Genomic DNA, 15,165 nt, shown 5'->3' on the forward strand with positions numbered 1-15,165 from the left:
AAAGATTTAACAAACATTCTTGCTAAATTACGAATTGGGCCGGCCCACATGATAAGTTCAATAAAACAATTCGGGCTGCCTTATGTACGGGGGTAGAGTCCAACTATTTATTAAATTTTATGGGTCATCTTTAGAAATACTATGTTGTGCCTTTTTCAAAATCTAAATCTTTTAGAGGTCAAACGCAATTTTATGATAAACCTGAAAACCAGGTTAAAGTGTGTCAGATTATACGAGGCGTTCCATTAGCCTTATTTGGACAGGCGCGGGCTAAAATTCACCGTATTCTATGGAGTCACTACTCACTTGCTCAAAAAACCAAAAGAGAAGAAAGAAATGAAATCTCTTTTTCCCTTCCTCCCCGATTCAGCAAAAAAGCAAAATTTTACAAGAATCAACCACAGCCCTTGATTCCTTTCCTTAATCAGAACAAAACCCTCTCTGAATCTGATAAAATAACACCACCCCACAAAAAAAGAAATGAGTTTTCATTGATTTGAATTTGATTCCTCTCAGACAAATCATCAAACACCACTCAGGCATAGAAATGGGGTTTCCAAGAAAGACTCTCTTCCTCCTCGTGTTCATGGTCTTGTTCACAAACCACTACTACTCTGAATCGGCTTCAGACTACACAACCTTGGTCTACAAAGGTTGTTCCAAAGACACATTAACAGATCCAAATGGTGTTTACTCACAAGCACTCTCATCACTGTTTGGCTCATTAGTGGCCCAATCAACAAAAACAAAGTTCTTTAAGGCCACAAGTGGGAGTGGCCAATCCACCATGACAGGAATCTTCCAATGCAGAGGTGATCTCTCAACCTCTGATTGCTACAACTGTGTCAGCAGGCTCCCTGTCCTCTCAGACAAGCTTTGTGGCAAGACCATTGCTGCAAGGATCCAGCTCCTAGGTTGTTACATGCTCTATGAGGTTGCTGGATTCTCAGAACAAGTCTCAGGGATGCAGATGCTGTTCAAGGCTTGTGGGGCAACAACAAGAAGCAATGGTGGGTTTGAGGTGAAGAGGGACACTGCATTCTCTGTTATGGAGAATGGTGTTGTGAGTGGCCATGGATTCTATGCTACTAGCTACCAGGGTTTGTATGTGATGGGTCAGTGTGAGGGTGATGTTGGTGATTCTGATTGTGGGGAGTGTGTGAAGAATGCTGTGCAGAAAGCTGAGGTTGAATGTGGAAGTTCTACTTCGGCACAGGTTTATTTGCAGAAATGCTTCATTAGTTATGGTTATTATCCTAATGGGGTTCCTAGGGGCCATTCTTCTTCTTCTTCTTCTGCATCATCATCATCTTCTTACTCCTCATCTTCCTCAGGTAATCAATCAATCAATGAATCTTTTTTTATTTACTCAATTCGATCCGAATCAAACTGACTCGAATCGATTCAATTTCCAGGCTTCAAACACAAAACCTTTCATCAAGGGACTAAAGTCCATGAAATTTTCACATTCCTAGATCTCAATTTTGTGACACCATTCACTAAATGTCATTTATGTAACCTTGGTTTGATTATTTGGCCAATTGATACAACTGGCAGGGCAAAATACCGGGAAGACAGTGGCTATAATATTGGGAGGGGCAGCAGGGGTTGCATTCTTGGTTATTTGCTTGCTATTTGCTAGGAGTTTGATGAAGAAACATGATGGTAGGTGTTATTTTCATGTCTTGCATGATTGATTTCTCTAATACTAGTTTAGTTTATTACTTAATCATTCTATTCTATATTGATAGTTTGCAGTTAGATACATTAACTTATAAATGTGTTCAAAGGATTAAAATGAGTCATGAATATAAATGAAAGGAGTTACTTTAGAAAAGGACTAATTTTCTAATTCTGTGTATATTGGTGATGTGATTTTGGAATATCCTTTTTATTGCACAGATCATTGACAGTGGAATATGGTTGGCGTGAGGAAGCAATATTCTTCTTTGGGTTTGTGGATTTGTTTCTAGATATATAGCTTTTGTATGAAAGAGATGGAAAAGTTTTCTGGTAAATAGACTTAGCTGATAGAGAAAAGAATCTGGGGTGGCTCAAATGTGGGGACTACTCCTATAGTTCTTGTAGTTAGGTAAGAAGAAGATTTTGTTGTGAACAAACAGTATAATTAGCTCATCAAAGTTAGAAAAAAATATTCTTATTTTTATTTTTGTTTTCACATTATTACCTTGAGGAATGAATGTTTGTCATCCTTAAATGGATGAAAATTTTGTGGCTTCTCCCTCTTTAGCCATGTGGGTATCTCTCTTTTTTCAGTTTTTTGCCCTACTCCCTCCTCTACTACTATTCTATTGAGTCTCCATTTTTATTTATTTTTTTTCTTGTTGCACTAACTTTAACTTTTTCAAAAGTGCAAACTTACGGGTTTCTTTTAATAAATAAAATAAATTTTAATGACGGATACACGTAATTTGGTGACTATTTATCGATTTTCATAATGTTATTTATCTCGTTTACAGTGTAAATGAGATAAGTATAACCGTAGATAAGATACAAATACATAACAAAATATCATGTTTGTACACATGTTACGTAAAAAAATAGTGGGTTAGATATCTCGTTTACAGTGTAAACGAGATACGATCATACTTACTGTAAACGAGATACGCTGTAACTTAAAACGTTTACATACAGTACCCTAAAAATCAACAAATTATAAAAGGATCAGCAAACCGTTGGTATTCCTCACAAAACTCTCAATCCTTCTTTTCTTTTATTTTTTTTTTCCAAAATCTTAGCAAAAATGTCTAGTGACAGTGGTTTCTTTGTTGCGATGGTGTATCTCAACTATCAGATGAGAAACAGTGACAGTAAGATTATATTTGAGTGTGAGAGTCCTATGTTGTTGCAAACTCGAAGAGCAAATTCGTTGTCCGAGTTAAAAAGTATGATATTGACGCGCGTTAGTTGTAGGGAAAGAAAAGAGGTCGGTAAAGTTGGGTATAAAATGCTAGCACTGATGGGGAATAGTGTATTTCGGTTTCGTCTGTTCTGATTCGATAACGATGAGTTTGTGGGCCTAATGTTTGATGTGCATGTATCGTCGATCCCAGCCTCCCTTAGGTAAGGACGATGGCGTCCGATGATGCAAGTGTACGACTAACCTGTCTAGGTAATAGCAGGCGAGGCCTCTATTTAAGAAAACAAAAAATTTTATAAAATTTCGATTTCAAACTAAGTTCTTTAGCATATTTAAATCTGTTCTAAAAATAAAAATATAAAATGTATCTGAGATAAACAACACAACATAATAAACAGGATAAAAACCAATACATAAATTTACTTTATGTATTAAAAAAAATAACAAATAAAAACATATACTTAACTAATTAAATCAAATTAATTTGTTATTTAACTTTTACTATACGTAAATTATACACGTAACAAATATTAATTTGCTAACTAATCTACTCTGTGTTATTTAAATATCTGTCAATCTATTTATATGTTAAAACACTAACTCTATAAAAATACCCTAAATAAAACACATATGCTTATTAATTTGAATGATAAAAAGAAACACTAATCTCAAAGTTGATAGCTCCCGCAATGTGTAAACTACCGCTCAAGCGGTTAATGTTAGAGTCTCATGCGTCTGCGTGTGCCATAACGTCCGGAAAACTAATAAATATCAAAAAAAACCTTGCGAAAAAGAGAAAAATGAGGGTTTAATGGGTGTAGAGCAGGATCACAGGGTGCTCAGAATGAGTTTTATTTATAGGCGTTTCTCAACCTTATCTCGTTTCACGTGTTTGTAAACGAGATAAGTAACATTATGAAAATCGATAAATACTTATCAAATTTTGTGTATCCGTAATTAAAATATTTATTTTATTTATTTGAAAAAAACCGCAAACTTACCTATCTCCCTTCCAATACACTTGTTTTGGTTTGTGTTCCTTGATTCGGTAAGACAATGACAGATGCATAACTTCAAGTCAAATATCTATAAACCAAGCAATTTAGATTATCGAGGGGAGGGAGAAAAAAAAAATGGCACAGCATTTGGAGCTTCTGGCTGGCATTTAAATTGAAATGTTTGTTAGTACTATATTACTCCTACATAGATTTACCTTGTCACATTCACAGTCAATCAAGTATTCAAATTAGCTTAGCCTAATCTAAGAAACTTCTATTTTTAAAATAATCGTGATGATTCAATTTGTTTAGTGACAAAATTAAAACTTTAGCCAAACCTTGATAGCATTTAACATGCTTCTCTCTCTTTTTTGGACAAAGTCTTTATTCTTTTCTTCCCTATCAATTCGACATGGATGACTGGATGTTGCACATTGCTGTCGAATGGCCTATTTAATATTTTTTCTACTTTATATATTATAATATCTAATTTATAATCATTTGAAAGAAATAAAAAATTCGAAATTATTTATTAAATATTTATATTTAGTATTATAATTCAAGACTAAACTTCACGTTGACATGCACTTTTTTTGGGTCTTGTGTTAACAATAACATGCACTTAGTAATTTTTTGGTCTTTCGTCAAAAGATAAATTTTATAATATGTATAATTTAGTATCTAATTTTTATCTAATTTATTTTTTGTGATTAATTTTAATTTTTTTAAATAAATCAGACAACACTTTTAGATACCATAATAAATTAATAATCACTTAGTTCAAAATTCTACTTAATTGATTGGTGAATGCTATTATACTTAAAAGGTGATGTTTATTTATAAAAAAAAAATTAAAAATTAATATTTAATTTAAAAAATATAAAAATAAATAATTTTTAAAAAATTAAAACCTACTAAAAAAATAAGTTTGACAAAATTTAAATAACTCATAAATACAACAAAATTAAAAAATTGATCTAATTGTTTTAAGAGCAATGGTCCAACTTTAGTCAGAATTCAGTATCTCAGAATACTGCCGTCGTCTGCATTCTAACCTGTTTGGATCAGACCTAATTCTAGTCCAAAGTGTCTGCTCATACAATAAAAAGAAGCTGAAGTTTCACCAACTCTTGTTTGAACGAAAGGTGCTATATATGGAAAAATAATATTCATCACCAGAAAAAAAAATTGAATATGAGCATGAATTTTCGGTGGAGTTGTGAATTTAATATGACGTGATGTATTCTCTTCATCTTTTTGTGATATACTAACTAGCATACGACCCGCCGTGCGGGCTGATTAACTGAATCATTAAAAATTGAAGGTTACATTGAAAATATAAGCTAAGCCAATATATATACACTCTGCTAGAAGTTAATTTGGTTATAGATAAAATAATGGTGATAAGCTTGAGTATGGATGTATGGTGAGTTGTCTATAAATGTGGATCTGCGTTGCTCAGTGCAAAATGCAGGTAACATTTTGTAGGCGATGAAATAAAAAATCTGTAGCTGCTGTAAAACACAGGCTGTGATTAGGGTGGGAAGGGAATCAAGTTGTAAAACGTGTCCTGCATGCTAACAGGAGCAGATGTTGACTAGCATGGGACTAGACAAAAGGCTTCCTAGCTGCAAGCGCGCCACGTGTCTTGGAAGGTGTTCAAACACAGATAGCTAGGAGAGCCAAGTAAAAAACGAAGTTATTGAAGCAAGCTGAGAAAGAGTTGAAGGAGAGTGAGGAAGCAAGAGTGAAGAGGGTTAAGAGTGAAGTTGCTGGAGAAGAAGAAGTATACGGTACAAGAAGAAAAAATGGTGCATAATTTTACCAAACCAAAAGAACATATTATTGAATATTTGGATCATCCTTACTTGGTAAGTAATTTTTTTAATATTTAACGATGAATATATATATTATTCAAATTTTATTTATTTGTGTTGTAATTAGTACTATTGTGGTTATTAATATCATTATTACTAATATTATATTGTTATTTATTTCTCATTACAGTTTAATTTTTTTTACTACTGTTATTATATTATTATTGTTATTATTAGGCAAATTTTTTTTTTGATGACTATTATTAGGCAAATTAATTTCTGTATAGTGACGTTGTTGTTATTATTATTATTATTATTATTATTATTATTATTATTATTATTATTATTATTATTATTATTTGTTTATAATAGTTGGTATGATAATGAGAATAATTTATTAATATTTTTAAAGAGGTAATGATCAAATTAGTACTCGAAAGATTCAAACGCTGACATTTTGGTACCTCACTATTGTTATTGACAAAATGATCCTTAAAAGATTTTAAAATTTGACAAGCGTATCCACGAGTTCACCGGAGTACATTTCCGGCAAGCACAGTGCTGACATGGCCACTGTGTTTTGATGACATGGCAAATACCCCCCAACCCTAATTCTTCTCCTTTTCTTTTCCCCTCCCCAACGCACTCCCCCATTCCCCTTCCTGAATGTATTCTCCCCCCTCCCCAACCCTAATCCTTCCCTCCCTCTCTCTAACCCTAATTTCCCATCTCCAACACACTTGCCCCCTCCTCAGTCCAAAATTTTTCTTTCCGAACCTTAATCCCCTTCACTTGCCTCTTTGAATTCTAATTTCCTTCCCAACACAGTGTCTCACACTCTCAACTCACTCTCTCCCAAAACAGCAGTAGAGCTCAACCTTCTCAGTTTTACAGAGCCAGTGTCATCGACATCGCACTGCTGCCATCTCGTCGTCGGGTCTTCTGCGTCCGCCAGTGTCTCCTTCGTAGCATTACGTTGTCTGCACGCCTTCACCGCGGTCGCCTTCACTGCTTGTATATGGTTGCTGCTAGCCCCCAGTCGTTGCCATGCCTTCTCTGTCTGGGTTCCATCTTGGCTCTATCGTATCTTGTCCCCTCTGTGTCTGGTGTTCGTCTTCTATTCTTGCTTTGGTGGTGTCTGTATTAAGTTTTATTTTATTTTATTTTGATTATTGTATATGAATTTGTTTATTTTTTTTGAGTTTTATTGGGATTAATATTTTTGAATGATAATTTAACCTAAAAATTTGGGACAATTCATTATTTAGGGCAACTCTGTTGATATTGAGGTTGTTGTTGCTGTGAATGGTGGTGTTGAGGGAGGGAGAGGGAAGTGTGCGTTGGGGAAGGGGGAGTGGTGGAGAGAGAGAGAGTGGTGGAGGTTGTTGTTGTTGTTGATGTTAAAGTTGTTGTTGTTGTGAATGGTGGTGTTGAGGGAGGAAGGAAAAGTGTACGTTGGGGAGGGGCTTGTGATGCGGCGGGGACTGTGATTAGGGAGAAGTATGCGTTGGGGATGGGGGCTGCGACAGGGAGGGAGAGGGAAGGGGAGGAAATGTGCGTTGGGGAGGAACCTTTGGGGGTAGTTTGCCAAGTCATTAAAACACGGTGGCCACATCAGCACTGTGCTTGCCGAAAATGTGTTCCGGTGCACTCGTGGGTACGCTTGTCAAATTTCAAAACCTTTTAAGGACCATTTTGTCAATAACAATAGTGAGGTGCCAAAATGTCAGCTTTTGAATCTTTCGGGTACTAATTTGGTCATTACCTCTATTTTTATATAATAATATTATGTAATAATTTATTATTATTATTAGTAATTTATTGTTATTTTTCATGATAATAATAATACTACGTTTTTCTTAACAATGTTTAATTAAAAAAATTATTATTTTTTAATAATTTATTAATATTTTCTAATAATAAGTAATATTTTTTATTAATAAAATACCGTTTAGGATAATGTTAATATAATAAATGGTTATTATTATTGTTATTATTATTATATTTGAGTAATTATTATTATGATTAGTATATTATTATTTGTTTATAATACTGGTTACGATAATGAGAATAAGTTATTATTAATTTTTAATAATTAATAATACTGTTTAATAATTTATTATTAATTTTTAGTGATTTATTATTATTTTTCATTCATGATAATGATAATAATACGGTTTAGTAAAAGGTATTTTTTAACACTGTTTAGTAAAAAAAATTATTAATTTTAATAGTTAACTAATATTTTGTAATAATAAATAATATTATTTAATAATAGAATACGGTTTATTATTGTTGTTGTTGTTGTTGTTGTTGTTGTTGTAGAATACTGTATAATAGTTATTATTATTTTCTAGTAATAAATAATAAATAAATATTTATAATTTTTTAATATTTTATTATTATGTTTTAAGATAATAATAATACTGTTTAATTATTGTTGCCAATTTTTTTTTTGAATAAATTATTAATTGATATTATTTAGAATTTAATAATTATCATTTTTCTTTTTATAAGCTATCAGGAATTTGTTACTCAGAAAATTCGATCCGCCAGATACCTTTAACGAGGTAGCTGCAGCGGCACTAGTATTGACTGGGTTTCAACACGTTTCATGAGTAGGCGAAATGACAGGTCATTCTGCACTACTGAGTGCTTTGGTGGAATGTTGGAGGCTGGAGACTCACACATTTCATTTTCCGGTCAGTGAAGTAACGGTGACGTTGAAAGATGTGAGCTATATTCTTGGTCTCCCGATTAATGGAGAGGTCGTTACGGGTAGATCAGACAGCAGTCACCAGTTTTTGGTGGAGAACTGCATTGCGTGTTTTAGTCTGGAGCCCGATCCACAAGATCACGTGTTGGAGAAGGTTAATATTGCATGGGTCTGGCGGTGCAAAGACATCGAGCCGTGTGATACTCAGGAGTCTGTTGAGCGGTACGTCCGGACACACATTTTCTACGTGCTCGGAACAGTTGTGTTTCCGAATAAGTCGACCACTTCATTGAACTCGAAGTTTCTACCGTTACTTCAGGATTTTCACCGGATTTCAGCATACAGTTGGGGGGAGCCAGTCTGGTACACCTATACAGATCGTTGTGTCGTGCATCACGATACAATTGCAAAGAGATGAATGACCTACTGATACTGCTTTTTGTTTGGGTGTGGGAGCGTATGCCGCCCTTGGCACCTATACCCTGCGATCAGCTCGGCGATGTTGGTATTCCACTCGCGCGACGGTATTGGCTTTTATCATTGTTGTTGTTGTTGTTGTTCTTAGGGTTAAGTACTTTTTTCGTCCCTAAGGTTTAGGGTGAAAATCAAATTTGTCCCCGACCTTTTTTTTGTTATTAAAATCATCCTTTTGTTTATAAACAAAATTTTTTGGACAATTTTACCCTTTAAATAAAAAAATATTAAAAAAAATCACCCACCCCACCCCACCCGTTACCCCCACCCCACCCCACCCCTTATCCCTACCTAAAACAGACAAAAAAATAAAAGACAAATGAAAGAAGAGAGAAACAGAGGGGAAGAAGAAAGAAAAGGAAAGGAAGAAAAGAGAGGTGACGGCGGGGAAGAGTGCGGCCTCTGCCGTCGCTGTCGCCATTATGTCGTGACTAAAGAGAGAGAGAGAGACAAAACGAGGAGATGAGAGAGAGAATGAGAGAAGAGAGGAACAGAGGGAGAAGAAAGGAAAGGAAGAAGGAGGTGGTGACAGCAGGGAAGAGTATCAGCAGAGAGCTGCTCTGTCGGCGTCGGGCTCCATCACCGTCGTCGAGCTTTTGGTGGTGAGGGGCTCTGCTCTTCCTCCTCGCTTGATCTATCCTCTCCTCAGCCATAGCTGCAACGGCGATGCGTGACGGCGACGGCAGTAGCTTCCGTGCCGTGGCTTATTCCTCCTCTTTCCTTCAACCGCAACGGCGACGGACGGCAGCAACATCATGCCTCTTCTCTGAGTTTCCCTCTTCTCTCTTTTCTCTCTCTTCTGTCTTCTCTCTTTTCTGCGCTCTCTCTCTCTTGAGTTTGAAAGATTAGAATTTAGAATTTTCTATCTTGAATTTTGAAGGATTGCTGTTATTGTTGATGAATTTTTGAATTTGAGTATAGTGTTGTTGTTAATTTTGTGTTAGTTTTGTTTGATTTCCCCTTTGTGTTCATCAACATTATTATTTGTTGCAAGTTCAAGATCTAAGGCTTGTTTATTTGGAAGTCTTGGATCTAATTACTGTCTTAGTGTTTATTCGTTCCAAGTGGTGTGCAATTCTTTCTATGATGTTGGATCTGCGTATTTTATTACAAATTGGTTGATGAATATATAGTGAATTTTTAGCTTAATTATTATATGATATTGTTTTGTCAAGTTTTTTTAGCTTAATTTTTAGTTTAATTGAGTTGTTGCTGCCAAGTTTTTTTTTCTCTAACTAAGTTGAAGTTGCTGTTGTTGGTGTTGTGGTGGGTTTAGATTCATGAATGGATGAAGAATGGTGTGGTGGTGGTAGTAGTGAGGACTGATGATGCAGGGGATAGTGGTGATAATAGGGGAGGATTTTTTTATTTTTATTTTTGTTTAAGTGTAAAATTGTCCGAAAAATATTATTTATGGGCAAAAGGACGATTTATAACGTTTTGTAACGTTAGTGATTATTTTAATAACAAAAAAGGTTAGGAACGATTTTGATTTTGACCTCAGACCTTAGGGACAAAAAAAAAATACTTAACCCTTATTCTTATTAATATTGTTATTCTATTTTTTGTTAGGTGGAGTCATTGGCGCCGACATACAAGATATATACGGTGGTCTACTGCACATTTTAGCCGAGGACTCAACGACATGGGAGTTGACGATGTAAGTTGTAACCATTAATGTCCAATGTTTTGATTCAGAAGAATAATTTTTTTAATCGGCCTCTAGGTAACTAATGTGCAGTTTATATGGCGGACGTATATGGGAGTGGGGGTTCTGGATGTCCTCGCTGCCTAGATGGTTATGTGCTTCACCCAGTCACCGCTAGTGTCATTCGAATGCATAGAATGGCACCTGACAAACCGAGTTAGACGACAGTTCGGGATGTAACAGCTTCCACCCGGTCCGACGTTCGACCTTGATCGTGATCATTTCAAGCGGTTGACAGGAGCACAGAACCATGACTGGAGAGAGATTTACAGTCAATGGGTTAACAGATGGAGATTTGACCACTATAACACATTGCAGTTAGGAGAGGAGATTATTGACTTTCATCCTCTCCCAGTGTACTACGAGTGATACACACAGCAGTATGGGATGCACCTGAGATTGTCGGATAGAGTTGTAGGTGAAGAGGTTGGCGCTGATGAACCACAACAGCAACAGGAAGAACCAGCTGGCCCTCAGCAGCAATTCCCGTATTATTATTATGACATATTTAGCTTTGTTCTTGTATAACTCTGTTTGGAACGAAATGTTTATTTATTAAAAAGTTACATATGAGGTTAAAAACTTTATTTATTATAAATTGTTAACTAGGTTAAAGTAAATGACGAGGTTACAAAAAAAGTAACGTATAATTGTGAAGTACGTCATAACAAAGTTAAATTGAAAAGCTTAACCACTAATGACCTCCAGCGGAGCTTAGACCTGCGCGCTGAGGATATAGGCTACGGCTATGTCCCTCACGTCCACATATGGCGCACTGGCGAGGACCATGCATATCCCGCGAATTCATCTCATTCAAGTAGCGGGTTGACTTCGGTCTTCCTTTTGTCGTGCGCCTCAATGTCCAGTTGGCGATCACCTTCGCTCCTTTGTATCTATCCCACGTAGATAGGTCACCCATCGTAACAAACTCACCTCTGTACACCTTGTAAATTTCAGACATCTTGTACACGTCGTGCACGTATACTTGCCAATCAAGACGCTAGTTGGCGCAACATGCAAGCACGTGGCAATATGGGAGTCGCTCGACTTGGCAATGGCCACAGTCGCAGTGTCGTTGCACAAGGTTAACAGTGAAAATGGTACCATCTTACATTTTGCAAACTTCAAACATCTCGTTGCGCCTGTCGAACCGGTTGACCACAATGTTTCTTGCACGTCGAAAGCTTTCTTCAACTCTCTTCGTTGCAAATTCTGAATACGTGAATCCGTTGCGGAGACGCTCATGAGCCTCAGTACTCTTTCAAGTGAACAATTTATTCAGCCGATAGAAAGTTGACCGGACAATGGCAGTCACAGGAAGGGTGCGTGCCCCCTTCAGGATAGCATTTATGTACTCTACCAAATTTGTCGTCATATGTCCCCAACGATGACCACCATCGAATGCCAACACCCATCTCTCAACACCGATAACATCGCACCATTGAGTATATGCCTCACCCCGCTCTTTAAGCCTTTGGTAGTTTTTGTTGTACTCCTGCTCCGTCCTAGAATAGCCTGCTGAACAAATCATTTAATCATAAGCAGATGCCACAAATTTACTATGAATAGAACCATAACAGCGAATTGAAATACCTGTGTTCACCACGAGTTTATGCAAATATGGAGCCTTGAACCTCCTTAAGAAGTTGGACCCGATGTGCCTGATACAGTACATGTGCCACACCCTTGGTGGTGACCATGCACCGTTACTGCGAGCTATTGCAGCGTCGATGGAGGTATGACGATCAGAAATAATACCCACATCATCAATGGTAACAACATATCTCCGCAAATTAGTTAGGAAAAACTCCCATGCGTCTGCTGTCTCGCCCTCGACTATCGCAAATGCAATAGGCACAATATTTTGATTCCCATCTTGTGCAATTGCTACCAGAAGTGCACCTTTATATTTTCCATACAGGTGCGTGCCATCAACCTGCACCAGTGACTTGCAATGTCTAAATGCTACAATACACGGATAGAAGCTCCAAAAAATGCGGTGCATAACTCTTACACCTTGAACCTCCTCACTCTCACGGTAAATGGGGAGCGTTTTAATTTGAACACGAGACCTTGGCATCTTCACCGTCATTGCTTTCAACCATACTGGCAAAGTCTGTTAAGAAACTTTCTAACCACTGAAAACCTTTGCGACAGCTTTCTTCTTTGCCAACCAAGCCTTGTGGTAAATCACAGTGTAGTTGAACTTGGATTGAACTTCTGTAATAACAGACTTCACCTTTATCGAGGGGTCTGCTTCGACCAACGGCCTAATGGCATCTGCAATTGTGTCCGGTCCAACTTGGCATGATCTTGTGAAATCGTGCCCACGGTGCATGTGTGCTTGCCATTGTATCTCCTGATCTCCCAACAAGCTTTCTTTCGAATCAAGCTAGCTCGGATAAGCCAATCGCACCCTGCACCATACCCCTTGCATTTCGCATAGAATGTCTGCGGCTCAGACTCATACACAGTGTAATCAACTCCTCTAGAGATAGTGTAGCTTTTGATTGTAGATATCACCGACTCTCTCGAACCAAATTTCATTCCGACACTAAACTCGCCATCTTCCGCCACAGCGTTGCCTTCACCTACGACATGCGCACCACCATTAGTCAGACAAGGCAAATAAAATAAATACTATAGAAAACTTGAGTTAATAATAATAACATACCCGTATTCGCATACTCAGGAAATTCCGGGGCATGCATGGCTTCGAGATCTAGAGTCCACATAAAAGACGGAACACCAAACGGGTGCTGGCTTACAATCGCATTCGTTTCATTTTACACCGCCAGATTGCCTGTCAAGTCTCTGTCATCGTTTTCGTCATCGACTTCATAGTTAGCTTCGAACTCCTCTTCACTGTCATTATTATCTTCTTTCCAATCTATATCCCCGAGCTCATCAACATTGATCTCCTCGCCGACCGCGCCCAACCCTGACTGTTGTTCAAACTCAACGTACAGCTCTATCATTGGCACGTGAAATCGGATTTGTTGATAAATACACAACATCTGCTGCATACAGGCATCGTCAGTGATGGGCATTATTTGAAACTATATTAGCCCACCAAATACTTGCACAGGACTTCTGTATAAAAGGTTGCTCACCCTTTTCAAAATATGGCTTTGAATGTTATTACAAAGCCCATTTTGCAACTCGACAAAACTCGTGGTTCATTGAATAGCAAATGACAACGGACATTCACAAACAAAAGTCACTCCTTCATGTGTGTTTGGTATAACCTCACCGTTATAATATACTCGCAAATTTGTAATATTTTTCAAAACTTCAACCTTACCTAATCCAATTTTTTTGACACACCTAACTGCCAAAAAAACTAAAAACTACAACATATCTACAAGAAAGAAGAATAGGATGAGTAGAAGTGGAGTGAGGCTATTTGGGCGAGGCTTGCTTCATATTTATAGGCAGGCCTCTTGATTAAAATATTTTTTTTTCACAAAATGCAAACTGCATTTTTTGTTTTCCAAAAAAATTAATCTGATACTACAAAAAACACAGCCTGCGTTTTGCATTTCTCAAAAAAAATAGGCTGACATACAACACAAAACGCAAGCTGCGTTTTGTTATTACGAAAAAAAATACTAAACCCATCACAAAACGCAAGCTGCGTTTGGGTTAATACAAAATAAAAAAAAAAAATTGAAAAGCATGCAAAAAACAAAACACAGGCTGCGTTTGTTTTGTTTCCTGAACAAAGAAAAAAAGAAAGAAAAATGAGCCCAAAGTAAAACGTAGCTTACGTTTTAAGCCTGACACCATAGTAGGAAAAAATTCCATTTTACATCTTTGTTCCATAACCAAAAAAATGAACCACACACTGCACGTGGCTTTGGAAACGAACTTGCTAAATAGTTTTGTTGTTTATTTTTCGCTAGAGAAGAAAGAACACTTTTTGTTTTTAATATTGGAGTGGATTATTGGGTGTTATTCTTAAATGTGAAACTGTTTAATTACAGAAGTAAAAATTAGACTATCTGATTTGTGAGAAATATAGAAATTAGACCGTCCGATTTATATTAAAAAAATTAAAAAACTTGAGGTATAAAAATCGAATCTTTTGATTTGTGTACCTTCTATAATTTCGAACACTAAAAATTACAATATTAGAATATATTACTATTTTTACTTCCATACAAAAAAAAAGCGCCAAAAAATTACCGAGTACATGTCCTTCCAGTTCTCAAAAGGAGAGGGTTCTTATATGGTAACATGTCACCTGTTAAGTTCACCTCCATAATCAGCTATATTATTGATGACAAAAGAAATTCTTTGAGAAGCATCATTTCTTAAAAAAAAAAAAATCAAAAGTATCAAAAGATGTGAAACAGAAATGCGATTTCTTTTCTATTTGGGCCATTAATTACTTACTTTCCTCATGTTCATAAGGTAATTAGATCCCAGATATATATATAAAAATATATCCAATTATGAAAAGATATACTCTCTTGCACAAAAAAAAAAAAATCGATTTTTCACATACACTTTTCATAAAATAAGGCGGATAAGAAAAGAAAAGAATAGACAGACAAAGTTCTCGAGGG

The 15,165-nt window shown here is 36.4% G+C and overlaps 1 protein-coding gene across 2 annotated transcripts; it reads left to right on the forward strand.

Moving 5' to 3' along the window:
* The first annotated feature begins 299 nt into the window (after nucleotides 1-299).
* Nucleotides 300-2,244, forward strand: LOC130951477 (plasmodesmata-located protein 2-like). 2 transcript variants are annotated; one of them, XM_057880130.1, is made up of 3 exons: nucleotides 300-1,334; nucleotides 1,416-1,665; nucleotides 1,903-2,244. In XM_057880130.1, the coding sequence occupies exons 1-2, from the start codon at nucleotides 548-550 to the stop codon at nucleotides 1,640-1,642; spliced, it is 1,014 nt and encodes a 337-aa protein (XP_057736113.1). In that variant the 5' UTR covers nucleotides 300-547; the 3' UTR covers nucleotides 1,643-1,665; nucleotides 1,903-2,244. The 2 variants fall into 2 exon arrangements, with proteins under 2 accessions (XP_057736113.1, XP_057736114.1); XM_057880131.1 differs by having other exon boundaries at nucleotides 1,558-1,665.
* Nucleotides 2,245-15,165: the final 12,921 nt, after the last annotated feature.

Source organism: Arachis stenosperma, chromosome 9, assembly GCF_014773155.1.
Source record: "Arachis stenosperma cultivar V10309 chromosome 9, arast.V10309.gnm1.PFL2, whole genome shotgun sequence".
Classification (NCBI taxonomy): Eukaryota; Viridiplantae; Streptophyta; class Magnoliopsida; order Fabales; family Fabaceae; genus Arachis; species Arachis stenosperma.